The 20578-nt window shown below is 48.9% G+C and overlaps 7 protein-coding genes across 9 annotated transcripts; 3 read left to right on the top strand and 4 right to left on the bottom strand.

Moving 5' to 3' along the window:
- Nucleotides 1-1790: 1790 nt before the first annotated feature.
- On the top strand, nt 1791-4113 carry MRPS5 (28S ribosomal protein S5, mitochondrial). The gene is made up of 2 exons (XM_058498976.1): nt 1791-2968; nt 3020-4113. The coding sequence occupies exons 1-2, from the start codon at nt 1855-1857 to the stop codon at nt 3235-3237; spliced, it is 1332 nt and encodes a 443-aa protein (XP_058351243.1). The 5' UTR covers nt 1791-1854; the 3' UTR covers nt 3238-4113.
- ONS95_005564 (uncharacterized protein) lies at nt 3521-3878 on the bottom strand (the record flags this gene model as incomplete). Its single annotated transcript, XM_058498977.1, has 2 exons — nt 3521-3694; nt 3771-3878. 2 exons carry the CDS (start codon nt 3876-3878, stop codon nt 3521-3523), a joined length of 282 nt encoding a protein of 93 aa, XP_058351244.1.
- Nucleotides 4114-7270, bottom strand: ONS95_005565 (uncharacterized protein). Of its 2 annotated transcripts, none has more exons than XM_058498979.1 (2): nt 5167-7270; nt 4114-5114 (listed from the first exon to the last, which is right to left on the bottom strand). In XM_058498979.1, exons 1-2 carry the CDS (start codon nt 6457-6459, stop codon nt 4830-4832), a joined length of 1578 nt encoding a protein of 525 aa, XP_058351246.1. In that variant the 5' UTR covers nt 6460-7270; the 3' UTR covers nt 4114-4829. The 2 variants fall into 2 exon arrangements, with proteins under 2 accessions (XP_058351246.1, XP_058351245.1); XM_058498978.1 differs by having other exon boundaries at nt 4114-4787; nt 4834-7270.
- ONS95_005566 (uncharacterized protein) lies at nt 7271-10604 on the top strand. 2 transcript variants are annotated; one of them, XM_058498980.1, is made up of 4 exons: nt 7271-7830; nt 7912-8498; nt 8546-9958; nt 10021-10604. In XM_058498980.1, the coding sequence occupies exons 2-4, from the start codon at nt 8420-8422 to the stop codon at nt 10032-10034; spliced, it is 1506 nt and encodes a 501-aa protein (XP_058351247.1). In that variant the 5' UTR covers nt 7271-7830; nt 7912-8419; the 3' UTR covers nt 10035-10604. The 2 variants fall into 2 exon arrangements, with proteins under 2 accessions (XP_058351247.1, XP_058351248.1); XM_058498981.1 differs by having other exon boundaries at nt 7271-8498; nt 8546-10604.
- Nucleotides 10605-10741: 137 nt separating this feature from the next.
- On the bottom strand, nt 10742-12123 carry ONS95_005567 (uncharacterized protein). The gene is made up of 3 exons (XM_058498982.1): nt 11342-12123; nt 11194-11289; nt 10742-11145 (listed from the first exon to the last, which is right to left on the bottom strand). Exons 1-3 carry the CDS (start codon nt 11920-11922, stop codon nt 10992-10994), a joined length of 831 nt encoding a protein of 276 aa, XP_058351249.1. The 5' UTR covers nt 11923-12123; the 3' UTR covers nt 10742-10991.
- A 1611-nt stretch (nt 12124-13734) lies between these two features.
- On the top strand, nt 13735-15991 carry ONS95_005568 (uncharacterized protein; the record flags this gene model as incomplete). Its single annotated transcript, XM_058498983.1, has 7 exons — nt 13735-13987; nt 14041-14281; nt 14330-14588; nt 14641-15165; nt 15218-15371; nt 15424-15701; nt 15752-15991. 7 exons carry the CDS (start codon nt 13735-13737, stop codon nt 15989-15991), a joined length of 1950 nt encoding a protein of 649 aa, XP_058351250.1.
- A 971-nt stretch (nt 15992-16962) lies between these two features.
- ONS95_005569 (uncharacterized protein) lies at nt 16963-19791 on the bottom strand (the record flags this gene model as incomplete). Its single annotated transcript, XM_058498984.1, has 1 exon — nt 16963-19791. One exon carries the CDS (start codon nt 19789-19791, stop codon nt 16963-16965), a length of 2829 nt encoding a protein of 942 aa, XP_058351251.1.
- Between the last annotated feature and the right edge of the window lie 787 nt (nt 19792-20578).

Here is a 20578-nt window from a genome sequence, read left to right on the forward strand (position 1 = left end):
GTATGCCAATTCAAGGCCTAGCATGGAGGCAAGGAAAGTGCTGACAACGATGGTCATAGATGTATGGCCTCGAAAAAATGTAGCTTACCGATCCGATTCAACGAGACAAGCAGCATCTGATTCAGAAGCCCCTACATAGACCAATGACAGTGAATCTTCTCCACGTCCAGAACACCATTAGATGGCCCAAGATCGTAGTGGTTTGCGTTCAAGAGTAATCTGGCTGTATCAATAGTGCTTGTGATTGGTCCAATGAACAGAAATCCATTTCATCAAGTCAAAGCTGATAATCAGTAGGGACTGGCAAGGTACTCGGAGCCTATGTAATTGAAGGCGATTATGATTTTCGACCGCAAGTCGTGCATGCGGTTCTGGAATACCATCTGGTCGGGTGAAATGGGATCGAATGGGAATATATCACTTGCAATTGTTTCGGAAACGATTACCAAAGTTTGCTACGAGAATCATATTTAGATACTACTGATTAGATCCGGGTCCGAACCAAAATGGAATGGCTTGACTTACATATTTCCAGGAGTACTCGTCTCAATCGTTGCAGCATCGAAAATTTGGACAGTTCATTCTCGGTGGGGATGAAATTAGGACTATGGTTCGCAACGCTTAACACGTTATGCACCGAGATTCCAGCATTTACAGCATAGAGAGTTGTCGAATCTGTGATGCCATCCCCAATGATGCCAACAATTTCTCCCTCAACCTGTAGCGCCTCAAAATCCTGCCCTTTTGCCTAGGTATAAGCTTTGCATATACTTTGCAATGCTGGACTACTTTGGTCTGCTCATCCTGATCCCTTTCCTGGCCAGATTTGGACCTGATATGGTTAGAGGTAGCTCTTTGTCAATAATTATGATTTGAGAATGAATGTCGGCAGATGCCCTCAGTATCGAAAATTATCGTCATAGCTGAGCATTTATAATACAATTAAGACGAGAGAATTTTTCTGGGTTGGCATCTGGACTGCTGTGACGCATTGCTAGCACGTGGGAATGTAGTCCCTTACTGTACCCAGCTAGTCCCATTCATCCATGGGCTGATAGACCACAGTCAAAGGTCTTGGTACGGAAGTCATTCTCGCAACGGAGACATTACTCGAGATAATGTTACAAGTAGTCTTGAAAGTAGAAATCTAATTTCGGCAAAGACGAGAAGAGACTTCTATACATAGCGTCGGCATCCAAGCGAATATGAGTTGTCATGACAGCCCTCCGGATTAGAAGGTAGTCACAACAAGGCCGGATTTCGAAGCTCAAGTATGATCTGGAAACTCTCGATATAGTAGCAAAGCAGTGTTCACAGCAAATAAGGCTCAGGACTATTGATGACTTCATGAGAGGCTCAACAAACAAGGTGTGAAGAACAGCGCAGAATCGGCTAGAGGGAGAAATCAACCTTCGGAAAAGGTATAGTCAAAAACAGATTCTCGAAGTACAGGGTTTTGCAGTCTGTAGCAGACTGGTCAAGGTAGGCAGTTGCGACTCGCGACTGAATAGTATCCCAAGACAAAGCTAGCATAGTACGGATGCAAGAAAAGGAAGGTCATGTAACACATCATGAATATTGTCTTCGGCAACGGTAACGTAGAGATAACAACTGAAGCGTTTCGGAAGAAATGAATTGGTCATCCGGTGCATTTGCAGGATTTCTGGTAGCGTAGGTACCTACCTACCTCCATACCTAGGTACTTCGTAGGTAGAAAGAGGTATGTGGTCACGTGCTTACAAGGATCCCAGAACGGGGCTAGAGAGCTTCAAAATTATTAACACCCCTTCGGAACATCTCGCAACATTGGGCCACTGAAAGGCGCTCACAGGACCTCCGCAAACTTCGACAGTGATGAGCGTCTCACGTCCAGCAAGATGCGTTTTTTCCGTCCATACGATGCCGACCTTTCGGCCACGCATACGATGTCGAAATTTCCATACCTCTCTTAAGCTCAGCGAGCGTCAAAGACCCAAGCGATTGCTGAAAAGTTCAGACATTAGCCGCAGGACAGCAGATGATGTTTTCAAGCAGTATTCGCAGGAGGAGAAAGTACTTCTGGCGAAGAAGTACACGCCCGAGCAGATCCAGGCAATTGAAGCTGGAGAGAAGGCAATCAGTGCAGAAGACCTGGACAAGCGCGGTGTAATTCGTACAGACTTGGGTGCTCTCCCATATCTGGATGATCTCAGTCAGACAAGACCTGTGCTGGACAGAAAAGCCAAGTGGAAGGGTCCTGTTGATCCCAATGCGAGACCTATGACATACGAAGAGATGGAGAGGAACTGGAATGAGGTGGAGGAACAGTACAAGAGGGAAAGAGATCTAGAGTGGGCCCGCAATCCACCGAAGGAGGAAGAGAATCCGCATGCAGCCCTGATGAAGGAAGTCGGCGCAAAAGACGAAGACAAAATCCCAGCTCGGGAAAGACTTTCCCGTCTTGATATCATGAAGATTGAGGACCGGCTGTCTTCGTTCACAGGTGCTGATGGACGACCGATACCACGAGAGCAAGAAATTGATTACACAGCTCCTGGTCTGCCAAAGAAGTTCATGGATGAGGACACCAACAAGCCAAGTTCAATGAAGTCTGAGGCAGAATTGGAAAACGAAGCAGACCCTCGAGATCCCGATGGACTCTACAACCGATTGATCAAGCAGAGCGGCTTGACCTTGGATCAGATCTTAGAGTACAAAGTCAAGATTCTAGTTAGGCATCGCGTCGTCAATCAGACTCGTCTGGGTAAGATTGCGAGTGTCTACTGCTTGGCTATTGCAGGGAATGGGGAAGGCAGACTGGGTATTGGCGAGGCGAAGGGACAGGAAACGGAGGAGACGCAGCAGAATGCTAGAATTGCTGCTATTCGAAGCATGCAGCCCATTCCTCGATACGAAGAACGGACTATCTTTGGAGAGGTGGATGGAAAGGTATCTGCTGCAGAGGTTACGCTTATGGCAAGGCCACCAGGTATGCGCTCTTTCTCTCGAGTGAGTGAGTGCATATGCTAATAGACCCTAGGCTTTGGACTCCGATGCCAGCATCTTATCTTTGAAATGGCACGCGCAGCTGGAATTCACGACCTCGCCGCCAAAGTCCCCCGATCCCGCAACAAGATGAACACCGTGAAGGCCACATACCAAGCCCTACTCAAACAACGAATACCAGACGAGGTTGCGCGTGGGCGAGGAAAGAAGCTGGTCGATGTGCGAAAGGTGTATTATGGTGGACGTGTATAATCTTGTATGTACAATTTAGACACTTCAGTGTAGGATTATGGGAGCATAGACGGCGCATAGCGAAAACATGCATGCATGTGTGGCATGACATGGTACAGGCATAGCGCAGTATTTATTGTATTGCTTACAATCCGCCCTTCTTGTTCTCTGTACGGCCACCTCTGTTGTGGGTATCTTCGCATGTATCTCGCAAACCAAATGTCCTGAACGCCCTGATATCTTCCCATGCAAATCCATAGCTCGTCTTTTCTTTTCACAACTTCGTAAATTTCACGCAACTCATTCATTCCTCCTGCCCGCCCTGGTCCCCAGAATATATCTCCTGCTGCAATACAATACTGTAGACACTCGCCTTCAGTAGCGTGAATACCAAACTTGTCTTTCTTTCCAATTGCCTCAGTCCATCCAGTATCTCTGCTGTCGGTCTGCCCGCCATTGAATCGAGGAGACTTGCTAACTAGAAGCTACTTTGAGTCGATGTTCGATTGCCGGGAAAGAGGGGGAAAGCTAAAGCAAAGAGAATAAGAACCTACCTTCTTCATGTTCTCAGCCAATCGCTCGTATTCGTCCAAGACGTCTTGCTCGAGGGGTGTGAGGTCTTCCGCGGTTGCGGGTAGCGTGGTCGTTGACTCGGAATCCATTATCCTTCTCTGGTTCGGAGGCGCGGGTTTTGGTTCAAAATTTAGGATGTTGTGTGACTGATAAGGCAGCAGACAAGGTTGCGCAGAAGATATCTCGTCGTTGCTCGACACTGTGCTTAATTTGAAGCTCTCAAGCGCGTTGAGGCTCGCGTTGAATTTAGCTGCAGGTGTTGCCCCTCATTCACGTGACTGCGTGAACAATTGCACAGCAAGGTCAACCAGAAAAGGGTTGACTGCTGTATTTCCAAAAGTTTCATTATTGCAAACTATTTAAGGCGGGTCCATGCTATCCATCGAATAATGTAGCTAGGATCCAAGATCCAAGATCTGATTAAAACTACTTTACAACCAATCCAAAGCGCACAACGAAACCAGCTGCAGAGAACTCCCCCAGATAAGCCTCCCTAATTGAGCAGTTGTAAATCTTCCATAATACTCTGATCCTCGATCATGCTTCGCATGACCTCGTCCTCCGTGAGATTCGCCCAGTAACCGACTTCAGCGGCTTGCTTCTTGCCTGCGTAAATCTCTTGCGCAACACCCTTGACTTGCCCGAAAGCTTTGCCAGCCGCGGGCCAGACTTGCCAAAGCGTTTTCAGCGCGCCTGTGTTGAGACGAAGTTGTTGCTTGAGGTCGTCATCATGCATTAATGGCATGAGGACAGACCAGCAGGACAGATGGACGATGGATGCGAGTGTCACAACGCAGGTGAAGAAATGGGTGTGCTTGACGAGTGGCACCGGTAGTTGGATCAACTTGGAAATGTCTTGTGCGGCTTGAATGGTCTTTGCGGCGTGGACATTGTGGGTTGGGCCTGGCATGACTGCCTTGTGAGGAGCGCAAGAGGTGACATTCCTGGCGACACTTGAGTCGAGCTCCGAAGCTTCTCTGTGGAGGAGGATTGTCGTTCTGACGCGGTTAGTGAGGAGTTGGAATGCATATCAAAGCCGCTTACGCTTCAGTTATCATATGAGCTTGGAACAGCATCTCATCCAGATACCCGTCCGCATTGATGAATGTTTTCTTGTCATCTGGCAAGTGTAGTCTCCAATTGACGAGGTATGCATCTACTCTATCCATAGTTGGCTCATCACTCGGCAATATTTGGCGAGACTGGAGGACTCTCCCAAGATTCCGAATGGCTGCAATTCGGTAAGTATATGACGAGTAAGTGAAATCTCTACCATCAAATGATTCGTCGTCAAAATCTTGAATCGAATGTGGATGTGGAATATGCTACAGCTATTAGCTTGACCACCCAAGCTGAGCTAATGATGGTCACACTTACACCAGTTATATACTCCCTTTCTTCACAGGGTAGAAGAACGTCAGCAAGTATGTCTTTCATTCGAAAATTACTCTTCTGGTGGACACCTGCAATCATGCCATCAGTGATGTATAATTCCCACCATGTTCGTCGCCAGCTCTCTTGTAGGACTTCAGAGCCAACTCCGTTCATGAATGCAAACTCGCGATTATGCATTCCCAATTCGAGAGCCAGATCCTGGGCATCCAGAAGGATTTGAAGAGCTTTCTCTTGATAAGTGTATCCATCCAGACCAATTGCAAGAATAAGCATTGCCTGCACCCTGAAGCCATCTTTGGGGCAATCTGCTTGGTAGACAGACCGCTCAGCTTCCAAGCCCAGGGCCACAGTTGGGGCCTGTGGGACATAGAAAGAGCCTACATATCGCATCGCCGCTTCAAGATAGTCGATGGGCCTCTCTTTCCTCAGGGCAAAGTGATTGTTTCGGGGAAGATTGAAAGGATGGGCCGGGTAAAAGTGGTAATAGAAAGCTTCAATACATCGTTCTCGCAGGTCCAATCCCGAGGGCAGGGCTTTCGGGTCAAAAGCTACCACATCCTGTCCAATATCAAACAGCGGAAGATCGACGGGGCGTGGGAGGGTCATTAATCGGTGATCCGGGGGCGTGGCTAAACCACTGGGAACATTGGGAGTACCCCTCACACCGTTAGGGTGCACAAGGGGGCAGCTCATATCAACAGGAGCACCCGAGATAGAGGAGGCTTTGTTCTGAATTCCATTGCGTCGAGGGCCTTTAAAGCCGCGGCGGCTCCTCACGTACTCACACTCGAAGCCGTTGGAAGAGCATCGAGAGCAAGGTTGAAGCCCGTCGCACTTAAGGTGCTTCGAGCGACACTGGACGCAGGCGGATGGGACAGTTGCCCTTTCTTTGTCTTTTGCTTGTTGAGCCTGCGACTGGGACTGAGACTGGGACTGGGGCTGTGCCTGATTTGGGCGAGACCCTGAGGAGGTAGAGGTCGAAGCTATGGACGATTGACGGATCCCTTCACTGCCTGGGTTGTCAGGCACAAATGCATCATCCGAGCTGGGAGACACTCCTGGCCCGGCGAGCTGAGCTGGGGATGTCTCAATGGGGACTGGCTGAGCGTGCGTGAGTGGGATATTGACGATTGCTGGCTGTGGATCCATGGCTCTGGCTCTGGCTCTGGCTATGTTCGCCGACCAAGACATGGACGTGAAGCCGCTCAGATTATGCGAGATGTGTTTTGGGGGGGCCAGGAGTTGCGGCGGTGATTCCACCCATGCTAAATACATCGAATGAGTGTGCTTCTGGGGCGAGGCGACCTGCAGGCTGGCCACCCCACAAGCGAGGTCCCCGAATAGAAAGCCCGGCCAGGGTGGAGAAGGGGGAGAGGGAGGGGCAAGAAGCAATAAGACAGAGAAAGAGAGAGAGAAAAAGAGGTCTTTCGCGACTTTCAGCCTTGTTCTTCAGACTGTGATAAGGTATAATCACAATGGGGCTTTCAAGAGTTCGTAATGCTCCATGCTGCGGCGGTTGAAGCAAGACATCTCTGGCGAGTTTTGCTTTATCATATAATTCCACGATGGCAGTCGATAGCACAAGCACTTCCGTTGGTATCGGGAAGGCAGTGCTCTCGTGGTACAATAAAAGTCTAGCTGGGTTACATGAAGTAAGGTCGAGATGGCCTCACCCCACATGATGCCCTTGTTTCCGATACTTTTCGGAGGAAGATCTACCAGGAAAAGGCTGCACAGCTACAATGCTAAGCGCTGTCTCATTTCGGCGAGGCCGTCTCGAATAATGATGGTACGAAATGTGGAGAGAAGTCCCAGTTCCAAGTTTTCTCTTTGAGTTATCGTGTTCCCATTTCCAGGTAAAACCTCCGGTGGGGTGTTTTATGAGGGCTAGCACCTCAGGCAGTCGCAAAGACCTTTTACTGTAGTGAGAAAATCGCGCTAATATTCTACAACTGTATTACTTCCTCACATCGCTATACTTAACGACAGCATCTCCTTCTAGCTAGAACAAGTCGCCTGACTTTTTAAAGAGGACTAATAACGATCTTCAATGAAAACAAAGTCAATAATAAAACTGAAGAAATAACGGTTGAAGTTGGTGACTTTTTGCTGTATTCTCGCTTATTCAGTCGCCTGGCCCTCATCAAAAACCCCACCGAGTATCACCAAGAATTTCTGTCGCTTCGAGTCTTGCTGCACATGCCAGTAGTCAGGCTTTTTCCGACATCATGTAACGATGTTCTCTTGTAGCATTCCGGATGGGAGCTGTAACGTAACGGGTTTGTGTGGCGGCGTGTTTTGCTTGGTTTGATTTGGTTCTGTCGAGCAAGAAGATGATGCAAATCGATCACGGTACAAGTTCTTTTGACCTATGCAATAAGTTGAACTGATATTCAGGGGTATGGAGGATCAGCAGTGGTGTGTGGGGGGAAAGCTGTGCTCCAGTACAGTACCTGAATAATAACGAAGTAATGGAGTTATCAGTCTCGATTGGTCGAGTCTTGCTTCAGTTGAACCCGGAAAAACGTAAGCGTTTAACATCTCACACTGCTGATGAATTTTGCTGTATAACCTTCACGGACGACTGTTCACGAAGATTCTCCTGACTCAAAGCGAAACGAGGAAGTCACATATCACCATCCATAGGTAAGGTAAATTTACCCCAGATACCTCAGTCCCTGCACTTGACCATGACGGAACAAGCTCGGCAAAGTAACCTGAAGGCAGGAAGGCAAGCTCAAGCCACAGCCGAAGCGGGGCGGGCGGGTATGAAGCGGGACGAGGCGCAAGGCTTAGCAACTACAAGATGGAATCGCTTCACTTCTGGTCTATTGTATCTCGCCTGTGGCAAGGACCAAAATTCGCCAATTCGGTACATCTCCTCAACTACTCCTTACTCCCCACAGCGCAAGGCGACACCTCTGCCTATGCCGAGTACCAGCCTCGTCTTGTCACGGGCTCCCTTCGTCTTCTCCTGACCTAGCTTTGCTCATTCGTCAAAGACATATTGTGGCTGTGCAAAAAAGGGGCAGGTCTGTTTGAGCAGGCTACTCTGCAATTCATACACAGTTCCATGTGGCTTCCTGGTAGTGATTTTAGCATTTCCTTCTCCCGTGCGATGTCCATTCGATGCTTGATTACATTCTAAGACACCCTCTCAAAAGTTCGCTTTGTAATTTCCATCAACCTCCTCGTCTAAACTGTCTTGCAGACTGTTGCATGTATCTCTCTTATCATGGATCCTATAAGCGCCGTTGGTATTGCACTGAGTGTTGCGGGCCTTGCTGGACAAGTCTTCAAGGGATGTATCCAGGGTAAGGACATTTTCCACCATCTCGTTCAGATCCATCTAACGGCCTAGGCATTCAATTCATCATCACAGCCAAAGGTCTCCCAGAAGACTGCAAGTATTTGAATCTCAGACTGCGTATGGAACAGCAGCGTCTATTCGCATGGAGCGAAACATCCGGATTACTAGATCTTCAAAATCTTGATGACACCAAAGTCCGGGAATCAAACACCTTCGTCATTCATCGAACCACAATACTGGATCTTTTAGTTCAAATTCAATGTCTATTCAAAGAGTTTGAGAAGGCTCAAAGAAAGAACGAAAGACTTATTACGGTCTCGCAATCGACAGATTCAGATGAGGAGTTGTCAAATGATCCGGCCAAAGATTCTTCGAATGCCCACGTCCCACTTCCGGAAGGTAGAAGGAAGTTTATCATGAAGGCCATGAAGACTTTCACTACTGGGACGAAAGATGGTCTAGGCGAAGGACGAAGGAGACTCAAATGGGCAGCATTTGACAAAGAATCTTTTGAGGAGCTACTGCAACGCTTCTCAACTCTTAATGACAATATGACGGACATCCTCGATGCTCGGCTACAGACTGAAATCCACCGGACGACACAAGACACTAACAGAGGCGTTCTTCAACTACACAAGGATCTGGCTAGTTTACACCGTCTGGTTCAAGCACTCGATATCAAGATGCAATCTCGGACCTACCCTGTCCCAGCGATCGCTCACTACGCACCCGCCAACGACGCCGCTGGTCTCCGTCTCCTCACCCAGCTCGCCAAATTCAAGGCCTTCAACGAATCCCTCGACACCGAAGGACCTGCACCTTGGAACGAAGCAACAGCAATGGTTCTCCAACTAGGCCAGCCGGAAAACGAAAAAGCAAACACCAAGATCGAGCGATCAAGCATCACTCTCGATCCTCAATCGGTTGGCGAAGACACTACTGCCATCCGGTGTGAAGCAACATATCTTCGGAATGGACACAGCCAAAGAGTCTGGATCGAGTGGAAAGAGTACGATTACCAGAAACCAGGCTCGCCCTTCCCGCCACCTTTAATAATCGACCGCGTCTCCAAACTCGCTTCCCTCCTCCATCACACGCCCAAGCCAGAAGCTTTCCGAGTCCCACACTGTCTCGGCTATTTTGACAATGCGAGGCGACCAAGCGATGGAGGCGCTGATAGCGAAGAAGACGACGGCGTAGACACACGCATCGGTTTCGTCTTCGAGAAACCGCACGATGAAGGCATATACCCAGATACAGCGCCCATCTCGCTTTTCGAGCTATTATTATCATCGCCCAAGCCCCGCGTCACAGAACGTATTAAAGTAGCTTACGCAATAGCCAACTGTCTGTTATATCTGCACAGCGTGAATTGGTTACATAAAGGTCTTCGCTCCCACAACATCGTGTTTTTTCCACACAACAAAGTGGTCGAGGGGAAACGAGAGTTGTCTATAGACTACGGTAAGCCCTACCTCTCCGGCTTCGACTTCGCGCGTCCAGCACGCGCTGACGAGATGACTGAGATTCCTGGGGATAACGGCGCTTACAATATGTATCGCCATCCGCATACACAAGGCCAAGGATTTGGACCTAGGGAAAGCTTCAGAAAAAGTTTCGACATTTATAGTCTTGGCGTGGTGCTTGTTGAGCTCGCGCATTGGCGGACGGTGGACAAGATTTTGGGCGTGGAGAAGGGTGGATTGAGGGTTATGGGGAGAGTGAGGGGAATGCTACTTGAGGAGGAGAGGATGGATGATATTGGGGGAGCTATGGGGGAGATGTATGAAGGCGCGGTGAAAGTTTGTGTGAAGGGGGGTGAGGATTTGGGATTGGGTCAGGGGGTGGATGAGTTGAGTGATTTGGGGGCGGGGAGAGTGAGTTTGAGATTTTATGAGGATGTTGTAAAGAGGCTTGGGGATGTGAGGGTTTGAAAGCGAGACTTGATCTTGAAATGATGAACGCGTGAATAGGAAAGTAATGAGATTGATGAGTAATGTATCCTACTTTAGAAGTGGAGCAGTTTTGCATACCGACCTGATATGTGTAATACGCTCAGTAAGGAGAAAATGGACTATTCCTTGGCTAAGGACTTGCTTGCCGCACCGGTTTCAGTTTCTGCAATTGTTTTTGAAATATGAAGTTCTGACAGTGACATGTTCGGGCGTAATTTCAGATATTGACACTTCTCTGCCGGAGAGTTTAGTTGCATGTGGCTTATTTCCCAGAGTTCTACAAGTTATTTTGGGGGAACAATGAGATTTTACAATTGGGACTGATCAGCTAAGTACATAGTTATATCACCTTCGTAAGTTTCTCTCACTTACTGCACTTGTCCCAAGGACTATGACACCCTGAGGTAATTGAGATAGTTGATATTGGCACTGCTCGGGATTTCATGGCTGAAGAGCCCAATCATTGCAAGACTTAGAATAAAATTACTCGCGATAATTCATATGGATATATGAATCCATCTGTGCTGCTTTGAGTATCTTGCTCAACATTCTTCCTTCATATAGATCACTTTGCCTTGCTTTCCTGAGTCAACGTTCAAGATTTGCCCAGTGATATTGCCACTCCAGTTCTCGCTTGCTAGAAACAGGATGCTCTTTGCTACACTGTCTGGAGGGACTGGCTTTTTCAATGCCGTTCTGTAGAGCATTAGTATGATTGAACGCGCCTGAAACAGTGATACGCACGTTGCCTGCGCATCAACCCAAAGCTGGTTCGGATTCTCCGCACACTCTTTCCTGAACTGTGGGGTATCAACAGGGCCAGGAGCAACAGCATTAACTCTTTGAACATCAGCCATGTGCAAGCAAGCGGTTTTTGACTTCTTTGGCATACCTAGCCCCCGGCCAAACTCTATTCACGTCTCCCATCAAGCTCTTGACCAGACCACCTTGCACAGCGCTCTTTCCTGCTGCATAATCCGCATTTCCCCGCTCCCCGAACGTCCCACTCTCACTCCCAACGATCACCAACCCAACATTCTTCAAGCCCCTCTCTACATCGACCTTCGCATGTTCTCTCAACTGCCTCAGCCACGTCCTTGCAGTCAAGAACGTCCCTTCAACATTGATCATGTGTGTACGCCGCCATTGCTCGACTTCCATATCTGCGAGCGACTCATGATGGGGCAGGACTGAGAAATCGAGTGATGCGAGTGCGATGCAGCAGGCTACTGGGCCGAACGTCTCGGACGCGACGGAGAAGGATGTGGTGAGCGCTGCTTCGGAAGAGATGTCGCAGGGGAGAAATCGGTACTTGGGTTGAGTGTCGCAATGCGAGGGCTGCATAGGACGAAGGTCGAGGTTTGTTACTTTTGCACCTGCTGAAAGGAGTGCTGTCACGGTTGAGGCACCAATAAATCCTGAGCCTCCGGTAATTACGACGTGCGTGTCTTCGAGGTTGAGGGAGAGATCCATTGTGCTGTTTTGTTGGTAGTAGGTTGGGAAGGGGTAGAAAGCAAAGGATGAGACTTGGAGCAAGGAAAAGGCGAGTTTGGATGAGGTGACGGAAATGCAGTCAATAATTCCTCGTTTTTTCTTCTTCTTCTTCTTCTTCTGAACTTGAACCCGACATCTTGATCCCGGGATAATTTAGTTCATAAAGTGGTTGGGATGCAATGGAATCAATTGGGATGTTGTCATGTTGATGTCAAAAATACCCTGCGAGGATGGGCCATCATTCGTGAGCATGGAAGCATCGTCTGACACTGTACTCGGTACAGTAACGATAACGATAACGATAACGATAACGATAACGATACAGTTACGATATCCCGCGGTTTTGCCGGGGCACGAACCTTTGCTGGCCCGGTCGCTTCCAACGTCGCCGACCCTTCGTTCTCCAAGACATCAACCGGGTCGTTGGAATTGACCTGTGTCACATAGATCCTTCTGATCTGCAGTCTCGATCGATCGATCGATATCGGATGCTTCTCTTTTCCATTTGAGGGCAGAGATGTGTTCCTTCCCATGCATGCGCGTGGCTTGCGATCCGATGCAGTCAGTGCAAACTGGCCAGATGATATACATTGGCAGGGCAGAGCAGAGCAGAGCAGAGCTACTGGCCTGATATTCTCGTCTTCGTTGCTGCTGAGAGTAGCTGCACAGTGGAGTCTTGCCCTCGTCAAGTTGGCCTGGATTACCTGTCAATAATTCCAGACGCAACGCAACGCAACTGCGGCGCGATGCTGCACAAACTTCGTGTGGCCGCAGCATGTCGCGTCGCCTCGATTGTCGAGGGCTTGTGTCCAGACAGGCTCAAAGGGACCTGACCTATGATCAACTCAACTCAGCGTTCTACAGCTCACCAAATGAACGACACTGGCAAGATTGACTTCCAATGACCAATTGGGGCGTCGGTTTCGGGGTCCCCAATTTGATTTAACGTGGGAAGCAGCACAGCAGCGGTGCATGTCGGCGACCTCAATTTTCTCGCTTACTCTACTCGTGCTCCTTTGCACGTTCTCGTTGTTGCTTTCCCTTGCTTGACTGGGTTGGGGACCGGAAGTCGGGGTTTCGTCCGCAGAACCCCATCCCATCCCATCCCATCCCATCCCTTTCCCTTCTCCTTCCACTGCCTTGCTTTGCTTTGCTTTGCCTTGCCTTGCCTTGCCTTGCCTTGCCTTGCCTTGCCTTGCCTTGCCTTGCTCTGTTCTCCCCTGCCCTTCATTGTCGGAGACGGGGACCAAGGTGGTCAATTCGTGGTAAGCGGGCTTCTGATGTTCGCCCTCCATGTCCGGGTCCGGGGACCATGTGTGGTGTGATGTGGGTGGTCCTCGGCATGCAACGGTTTCAGGCTCTCAGCCTCAACCCGCTTACCTTACTGCCCTCTACCCACCTCACCTCACCTCACCTCGAGCTTCCATTTCCAATGGAATTCCCAATCTCCATTGTTATCAATTTCATCTCCACTATTCTGTCTGAGCACTGGAAATCTTTAAGAAGGCACAATGGACCGCAAGCTTTCAACGTTCCTTCCCTTCCACAAATACTCGATTTCACACTGTCATACCTACGGTTACTCCTCGTCCTCGTCACTCCGTAACCCGGCTCTCGTCCTTGCTTACTCTATCCTTTCCTACCCTATCCTGCCTACACTTCAAGCACTTCCCCCGTCGATTGTCCTCTTCGCCGTTCTCATCCTCTTCCCTTCGCCGTTCTCGTTGATCCCCTCGTAGGTTTCACAATCCCAGCTTTTGCAAGTCGACACCGCAGATACAGGCAAACGCGATGCAGCAGTATCGAGCCGAAACACGGAAGGCTCCCGTCGGCCCAGCACTTGAGATGCAGAGCCTCTATCACGGTGGCGCCTTACATGATCAGTACAATGTTGATATCGAGCAGAAAGCCGGCGATGATACTCATTTACTGAACACCGCTGTCCGAAACTTTATCTGGCAAGATGTTACTGTCACGGTGAAGGACAACAAGACTGGGGAGCCAAAGGCGATCTTGGATGGTGTCGAAGGAATTGTGAGAGCAGGTAATAGAGCGCGAGTGCTTGCTTACTTTTGGCTGTGCTGATTATTTGACAAGGAGAGATATGTGCTCTGATGGGACCGAGTGGATGCGGTAAAACCACACTCCTCAATGTGTTGGCTCGTAGAGATGCAGCCGCCGGTGCTCGCGTCGAGGGAGTCACCTTGATCAATGGGAGCAATCCATCAACTCGTGCTTTCAGAAGAATGACATGTTATGTTGAACAAGAAGATGCCCTGATCGGATCTCTGACCGTTAGAGAAACCCTGCATTTTGCAGCTCGTCTCGCACACAAGAAGTGAGAACCCTGTTCATGGATTTGGGGCTTTTGCTGAATTCTTTGTAGCACAATTTCTAAGATGGATCGCATCAGACGAATTGACTCCCTTCTCGACTCATTTGGACTTAGACACCAGCAACACACACTCATCGGAACGCCTATCCGAAAGGGAATCAGTGGCGGTCAGAAAAGGCGCCTAAGTGTTGCCGCGCAGCTTATCACTGCTCCGAAGATCATGTTTCTTGATGAGCCTACGAGCGGTCTGGACTCAGCAGCCAGTTACGAGGTTATTCAGTACATCAAGAATGTGGCCAAACGCAACAACGTCAGTACATCAAAATGATTACTTTCTTAAGGCCAACGCTAACAGTTACTAGTTGATTGTAATCGCAAGTATCCACCAACCGTCCACGTCAACATATCAGATGTTTGACAGACTGCTGCTACTCTCTGGTGGGAAGCCTTTCTATTTTGGTACCATTGAGGGAGTCGAATCACACTTCCAATCTCTTGGGTTTCCTATGCCCTACCACACCAACCCAGCTGAATTCATTCTTGACTTGATGAATATCGACTTTGCGAGCAACCACGAGGCTGCCAAGGAGAGACTGCACGAGATGCAAATTGGTTGGGCCCGATCGCATAAGGCCCGAGACATTAAGGCTCAGATCCATGCCACATCTAGTCTTGTCGAACCTCCTACAGATACCATGCCACCAAGCAGGAGTTTTTTCACTGTCGTTATGACACTGGTCCACCGCTCATTCATCAAGAGTTACAGAGATGTTGTCGCTTATGGCATTCGTATCGCCATGTATGTTGGATTGGCAATCATGATGGGAACTGTTTGGCTTCGTCTTGGTACTAAGCAGAGTGATATTCAGCCTTTCATTAATGCCATCGTAAGTTGATGTTAGCCATATTTCACATGAAAATTGCGCTGACAATCTGTAGTTCTTTGGGTCTGCCTTCATGTCTTTCATGGCTGTCGCATATGTTCCCTCTTATCTGGAAGACCGCTTGACGTTCATCAAGGAGCGAGCCAACGGTCTCTATGGTCCAGCAGCTTTCATGCTGTCAAACTTTCTCATTGGCTTGCCGTACCTCTGTATGTTACGCCGCCAGACTATTTTTGATCTCACTGCTGACACAAGTGGAAGTCCTAATTGCCGTACTCTTCTCTATCATTGCCTACTGGCTTTCGAACTTTCAACCTACAGCTGAGGCATTCTTCACCTGGGTCATGTGGTTGTTTCTAGATCTGGTTGCCGCCGAATCCCTTGTAGTTCTTGTGTCCACTGTGGCTCCCGTATTTGTCATCGCATTAGCCGTTACCGCATTTGCCAATGGTCTGTGGATGTCGGTAGGCGGTTTTTTGGTCTCGCCTAGGATATTGAATGTATTCTGGAGATACGTTTTCCACTACATCGATTACCAGGTAAATTTTGGGTCTGGAATTCACATCACGTAGTCACTGACCCGGTGTAGAGCTATGTCTTCCAAGGAATGATGGTTAACGAGTTTGCCGATAGAACGTATTCCTGTGGCGACGAGTGCCACTGTATGTATCAGACTGAATTAGCATCAGAGTGTCGCATTTCTGGGACGGGAGTCCTAGATGAATATGGGTACAAGACCGGCCGCACAGGCCAGTGGGTTGGAATTCTCCTAGGGATCGTCGTGGGATACCGTCTGCTAGGTCTGCTGGCGATGTACATCAGAAAGTAGGAGGCGTAAGTTGCTTGTACCAATGATGCGTGTAGGCGAGTGCGACTTCAGGGGTGTTACAACTTGCTGTATTATGAGAGCACGTCTTCCTGGGATATGGGGTTCTGTTTGATTTGGCGTTCTAAGATGACTTTGTCGGTTCCTGGGTTTAGCGAAGATGACTTGACGTTTGCGGGATCTGGCTGTGAGAAACTTGAAAATGGGCAGGTAGCTCGGTCGCATGTTGGGTGGGCATCAGGAGTCTGGAGTGCACATAGGAATATTCCACGGCATTGATTAGCTCTAGATGTTAGTATACTCCAAACGCAGAAGGGAGAACTGAGATACACATTATCACGGTCGTGACTTCTGTGCCCATGGGAAGTGAGGCAAGTAGGGGATTGAATTCAAGGTGTCGGAGTTGCGTGCGTGTTAAATTGATGAGTAAATGCACAAGCTGATAAGCTGGACAGGTCGGAGCCTTCAGTTTCTCCTGGTCTGCAAGTGAGTGGTATCGAGCACACCATTGGTCATAGAGAGCAGGATGGCTCGAGGAAGCCACAACAAACATGCAGATAACCTTCCTTGTCAGATGTGATCGGAGTAGTAGATACAAATGCAAGAATATCCAAATATTAGTATTCATATCTATCACACAGTGTATCCCACAAGTCAAAATGGCAACATCGAATGCCATTACCCGTTGAGTCGTTGTCGTATGACAAGATCGACATTGAAGGACAGAGACATAACCAAAGGCAGAGTGTGACAATCAGAAACGAGTTATAAGCCAGTGTAACGGCCCCCAAAGGAGTAGAGCTCATGCAGTTACCACGTACTTTGATCCAGCTTCTTATACACCAAGGTCATCCATTCCTCCTCATTACCAGACCTTCCTCCTACTTCTATAGTAAATGTAAAAGCAAACAGTTCCTAAATATGGATCAGGTCAGAAGTGACAAGAGAGAAAACGATTCCTCTGCGCAAACAGTCTACGTATCCTCTCCATCCTCCTCTGCCCCGCCTGCATACCCTGCATCATCGGTATCTCCAGCATAAGAATCAAAAAAATTGGCCACATCCTCCACATGCACCACGCTACTTGGTTCAAGCCCGGGCCGTGGACTACGAATCTGCCTTTTCAGCCGTTCGATTTCCTCCTTGCCATTCTCGATCAGATCTTGCAAACACCTCACCTCCGTCTGTGACTGATTCAACTGCGCCGTTATCGTCGCTTCTTTCAACTCCCATTCCTGTTGAAAAGCTTCAAACTCAACAATTTGGTCACGGCGCTCACGCAATTCTTTGAGGGCGGCATCGTGGGAGGCTGTGAGTGCTTTGTTGATCTGTTGCAAGTTTTGGAGGGTACCGAGTGTAGTTATTTGGGTCAGCGATTGCTTCGAGAGAGTGGTGGTGAATTTCTGAATGGTGATTTCGTGATTCAGGAGTTTTCGGGCAACGGTGGCAGCGCGCTCTTGTCTAGTTTCTGGGATGCGGAGTGGGGTTGTGGTGGACTCTTCTTTGTCCTCCGAAGCCTGCAAGAGAGTACTCAAGCCTTCACGGTATTTATTGTTGAGGTCCTCGAGCTTCTGGTGCTGGGTTAGAATGAAGTTCTTAAGGGCTTCAAGCGCCTCCCTGCTGTTAGCGTCTTCACATCTCAGCTCCAGCTCGCGAAGATAATCTGTGAGCCCGACGTTTCGCTGCGACGCGGCATCGTTACCTAAGTCGTTGAAGAGGGACGTGATGGTACTGCGTACGTTCTTACGGAAGGTCTCGGCGAAATCCTTTTGCTCTTGGAGGAGAACAATGCAGGTTGCGAGAGCATGCATCTCCTCACCGAGAGCTGAACATGTTTTGAGGAGTTCTTCCCCAAAGGGCTGCAACTTCCTGCACAGTTGCGCAAGTTGGGAGATCTGGGATTCGATCGAGGCTTTGCTGATGTTTTTGTAATCCAGCAGTGCTGCGACCAGTCGACGTTCTGTACTGCTGTTGGGACTTCTGAGGCAGACTTTCAGCTTCTCAGAGGTATCGTTGGCTTCGGTGAGTTCAGCGTAGAGCATCTTGATGGTTTCAACTCGCTTGCCGTCGGTGATGACCATGCTTTTGATGAACTTGTGGAGTCCATTTACTTGCATTTTGAAGTGCGTGAGTTTCTCTTCTAGCTCCTTCACGACTTCCTTGTGCTTCTCCACTTCGGTCCCATGTTCGTCCATTGCGTCTCTCAAGGCAATGTGGTACTCTCTCAGCTCTGCTCGGATGATCTGCAGGCTCGTTCTAGTCCGCACCAGCTCGTTGTGTAACTTGTTGTTTTCACGCTGTGCTACCCTGATATCTGATTCGTGCTTCTCTGATGGCGTGTTTGGTGATTCTGTGTCCTCGAGTTTCTTTTTGAGGGTTGCGATTTCCTTCCTGAGATTCTCGTTCTCCAGTCTCGTAACGTCATGTGCCTTGCTCTCTGCTGCAGCCATCTTGCTGTACTCTGACTTGACCTCCTCGACAGTGTTGAGCAACCGAACGACCCGGCACTCGAGCCTCTCATTGTCCATGGCAGCCTTTTCTCTGGCTCGCCGTTCTACCTTTATAGCTTCAAGTGCTTGGAGGCGGCTGTTGCTGGTACGGCTGAGGTCCTGGGTCTGGGTTTGGTGAGTAGTGTTAAGCTGTACGATTTCCGCAGCCAGAGCTCCCTTATCCCTCTGCTCTGTCCTGATCGCCTGTTCGTGCACTGCTGCTTCACGCCTCAATTGGTGCTCGAGAACTTTGCGTTCTGACTCTTCCTTTTTAAGCCTCTTCTGAAATTCCTCCTTAGAGAATCTTTCCCTTCGCTGTTCAATCTCTGCCGCTTGAAGCGACACCTCATAAGCTGCGATTTGACATTGACGTCTTTCAGCGTCACGCTTCAGACCAGCTTTGCAAGCTTGGAGGGTGGCAATCTCCCGTAAATATGCGCCTTCTTTGACTTCCGTTTCATGAGCTTTGGACCGAAAAATGTCGAGTTGATGTTTGTAATCTTCGATGTTTTGCTCCAGACGAGTTTTCATTGCTTCGATAGCACTTATTGCACGAGTGGTTTCACTCTTCTCACGTTCGTGGCGTGCATTTGCGTCTTGGGCTGAACGAACAGCTTGTAGATGTAACATCTCGAGTTTGCGTCGGGAATGGACTTCGGTCACGATCCTAGCTTGGTAGGAATTGATGGTAGACTGGTGTAGCGCAAGATTGCTGGAGACCTGGCCATGGGATACCTGAAGATTCCGAATGATCTGCCGTAATTTCAAAACATCGTCGCCAAACATGGCTGCAATTGCTCTTGTGTGCTGGGGGACACCAGCCAACCCTACTGGGGTTTCGCCGAGATTGCCATCCAGGACTTGAAGTACAGCATTGACCTCTTGAAGGAACCGGTCTCGATATTCTGTGACCTTCTGGTCTTTTAGCATGTCGTAGAAATGCTCCTCTTCCTCCTCGATTGCTTGAATTTCATTGTCGCGATCCATTTCCTTGTAGTCACGGCCAGACCTGACACTGGTGACTGAAACGACATCACTATCACTGGAAGTCAAGTGAGCTTGCTTCGTCTTTGGAGCTTTCTCGGCGGATCCTGCTGGCTGTGGCGAACGTTTGTCATGCTTGCTTGTCTTTTTGTTGCCCTTCTCGTTGACCTTGAAAGCTTCGGAAATTGTCCTGGGCGTGCTTATTTCGTGATTTGGATTATTTGTGGGAATGGCATCCTCAGCCATGTCATAGCTGGCGTCTGACTCATTGCCAGACAAATTGACATTGTCAATGTCATCGGTGACCGTATTGGACTGCACAGGAGCCATGGTTGACTGCCTATGGCCGGAACTTGTGCTGTACATCTCAAAATTTGATTTTGCTGAACGAGAGTTCTTGTGTTGTCTTGGGAGTAGATCTGTGCGGAATAGGGCTGCTGGAAACTGCTTCACCGAGAATGACGTGCAACCATGACCAGACTTTCAGTCATTTAATGAGCACACAGGAAGCGTCCAGTTCACAAGGCCTGGGCCTTGGTCGCAAGCTCGGCTTCAAAGCATTGGGTTGCTGGATGAGTGATAGACTAAACCTCATGTAGAGTAATGCTTCAGAGGTGTACCAAAAATCTGCATCATCTAGCAGGTCCCATTGTGCGCTTGGCCTGAAGATACCATCCAGTAATTGCCCAACTTGGGTTGATCAAGGTATTTGGCCGTACATCTTAGAAGACATAACATAAAGATAGCTGGGGGTAGAGACCAGGGCAGCAATCTCGAGCAAAGTGAAGCAAAGTGGCAGTTGGCCTGGTCCTGACTGGAGACCGGGAATTTCGACCTGGATCCCCACACTTGCGAAGCCTGCATGTTCCGCTAATGCTGTGATCGTACGTAATCTTCAAACCCTCCGCCAAAGTGAAGGACGTAAATACTGATTGTACAAGATAGGCATGATGGAAGAGGAAAACTGAAGCCCATCCAGCGTTGAAAATTACGGGATGACTAGTAACCCAGCCGAGACCACGCCGGGCCAGATCGCCCCCATTAGCCTCGATTTTTCACCTGTGGTCGCTTTTCAGACGATTACGTCTCCTACCCACTGGATATGACAGCAGAGATT

This window comes from Cadophora gregata (assembly GCF_030347475.1).
Source record: "Cadophora gregata isolate MNR1 chromosome Unknown scaffold_16, whole genome shotgun sequence".
In the NCBI taxonomy this organism is placed as follows: domain Eukaryota; kingdom Fungi; phylum Ascomycota; class Leotiomycetes; order Helotiales; family Ploettnerulaceae; genus Cadophora; species Cadophora gregata.

Coding starts and splice junctions, on each gene's coding strand:
- MRPS5 (XM_058498976.1), top strand. CDS start 1,855: ATGAGCGTCTCACGTCCAGCAAGATGCGTTTTTTCCGTCCATACGATG. Junction 2,969..3,019: donor GCTTATGGCAAGGCCACCAG/GTATGCGCTCTT, acceptor AATAGACCCTAG/GCTTTGGACTCCGATGCCAG.
- ONS95_005565 (XM_058498979.1), bottom strand. CDS start 6,459: ATGTATTTAGCATGGGTGGAATCACCGCCGCAACTCCTGGCCCCCCCA. Junction 5,115..5,166: donor AAAGGGAGTATATAACTGGT/GTAAGTGTGACC, acceptor TAATAGCTGTAG/CATATTCCACATCCACATTC.
- ONS95_005566 (XM_058498981.1), top strand. CDS start 8,420: ATGGATCCTATAAGCGCCGTTGGTATTGCACTGAGTGTTGCGGGCCTT. Junction 8,499..8,545: donor CTTCAAGGGATGTATCCAGG/GTAAGGACATTT, acceptor CTAACGGCCTAG/GCATTCAATTCATCATCACA.
- ONS95_005567 (XM_058498982.1), bottom strand. CDS start 11,922: ATGGATCTCTCCCTCAACCTCGAAGACACGCACGTCGTAATTACCGGA. Junction 11,290..11,341: donor AGAGTTTGGCCGGGGGCTAG/GTATGCCAAAGA, acceptor TGATGTTCAAAG/AGTTAATGCTGTTGCTCCTG. Junction 11,146..11,193: donor TGGGTTGATGCGCAGGCAAC/GTGCGTATCACT, acceptor AATGCTCTACAG/AACGGCATTGAAAAAGCCAG.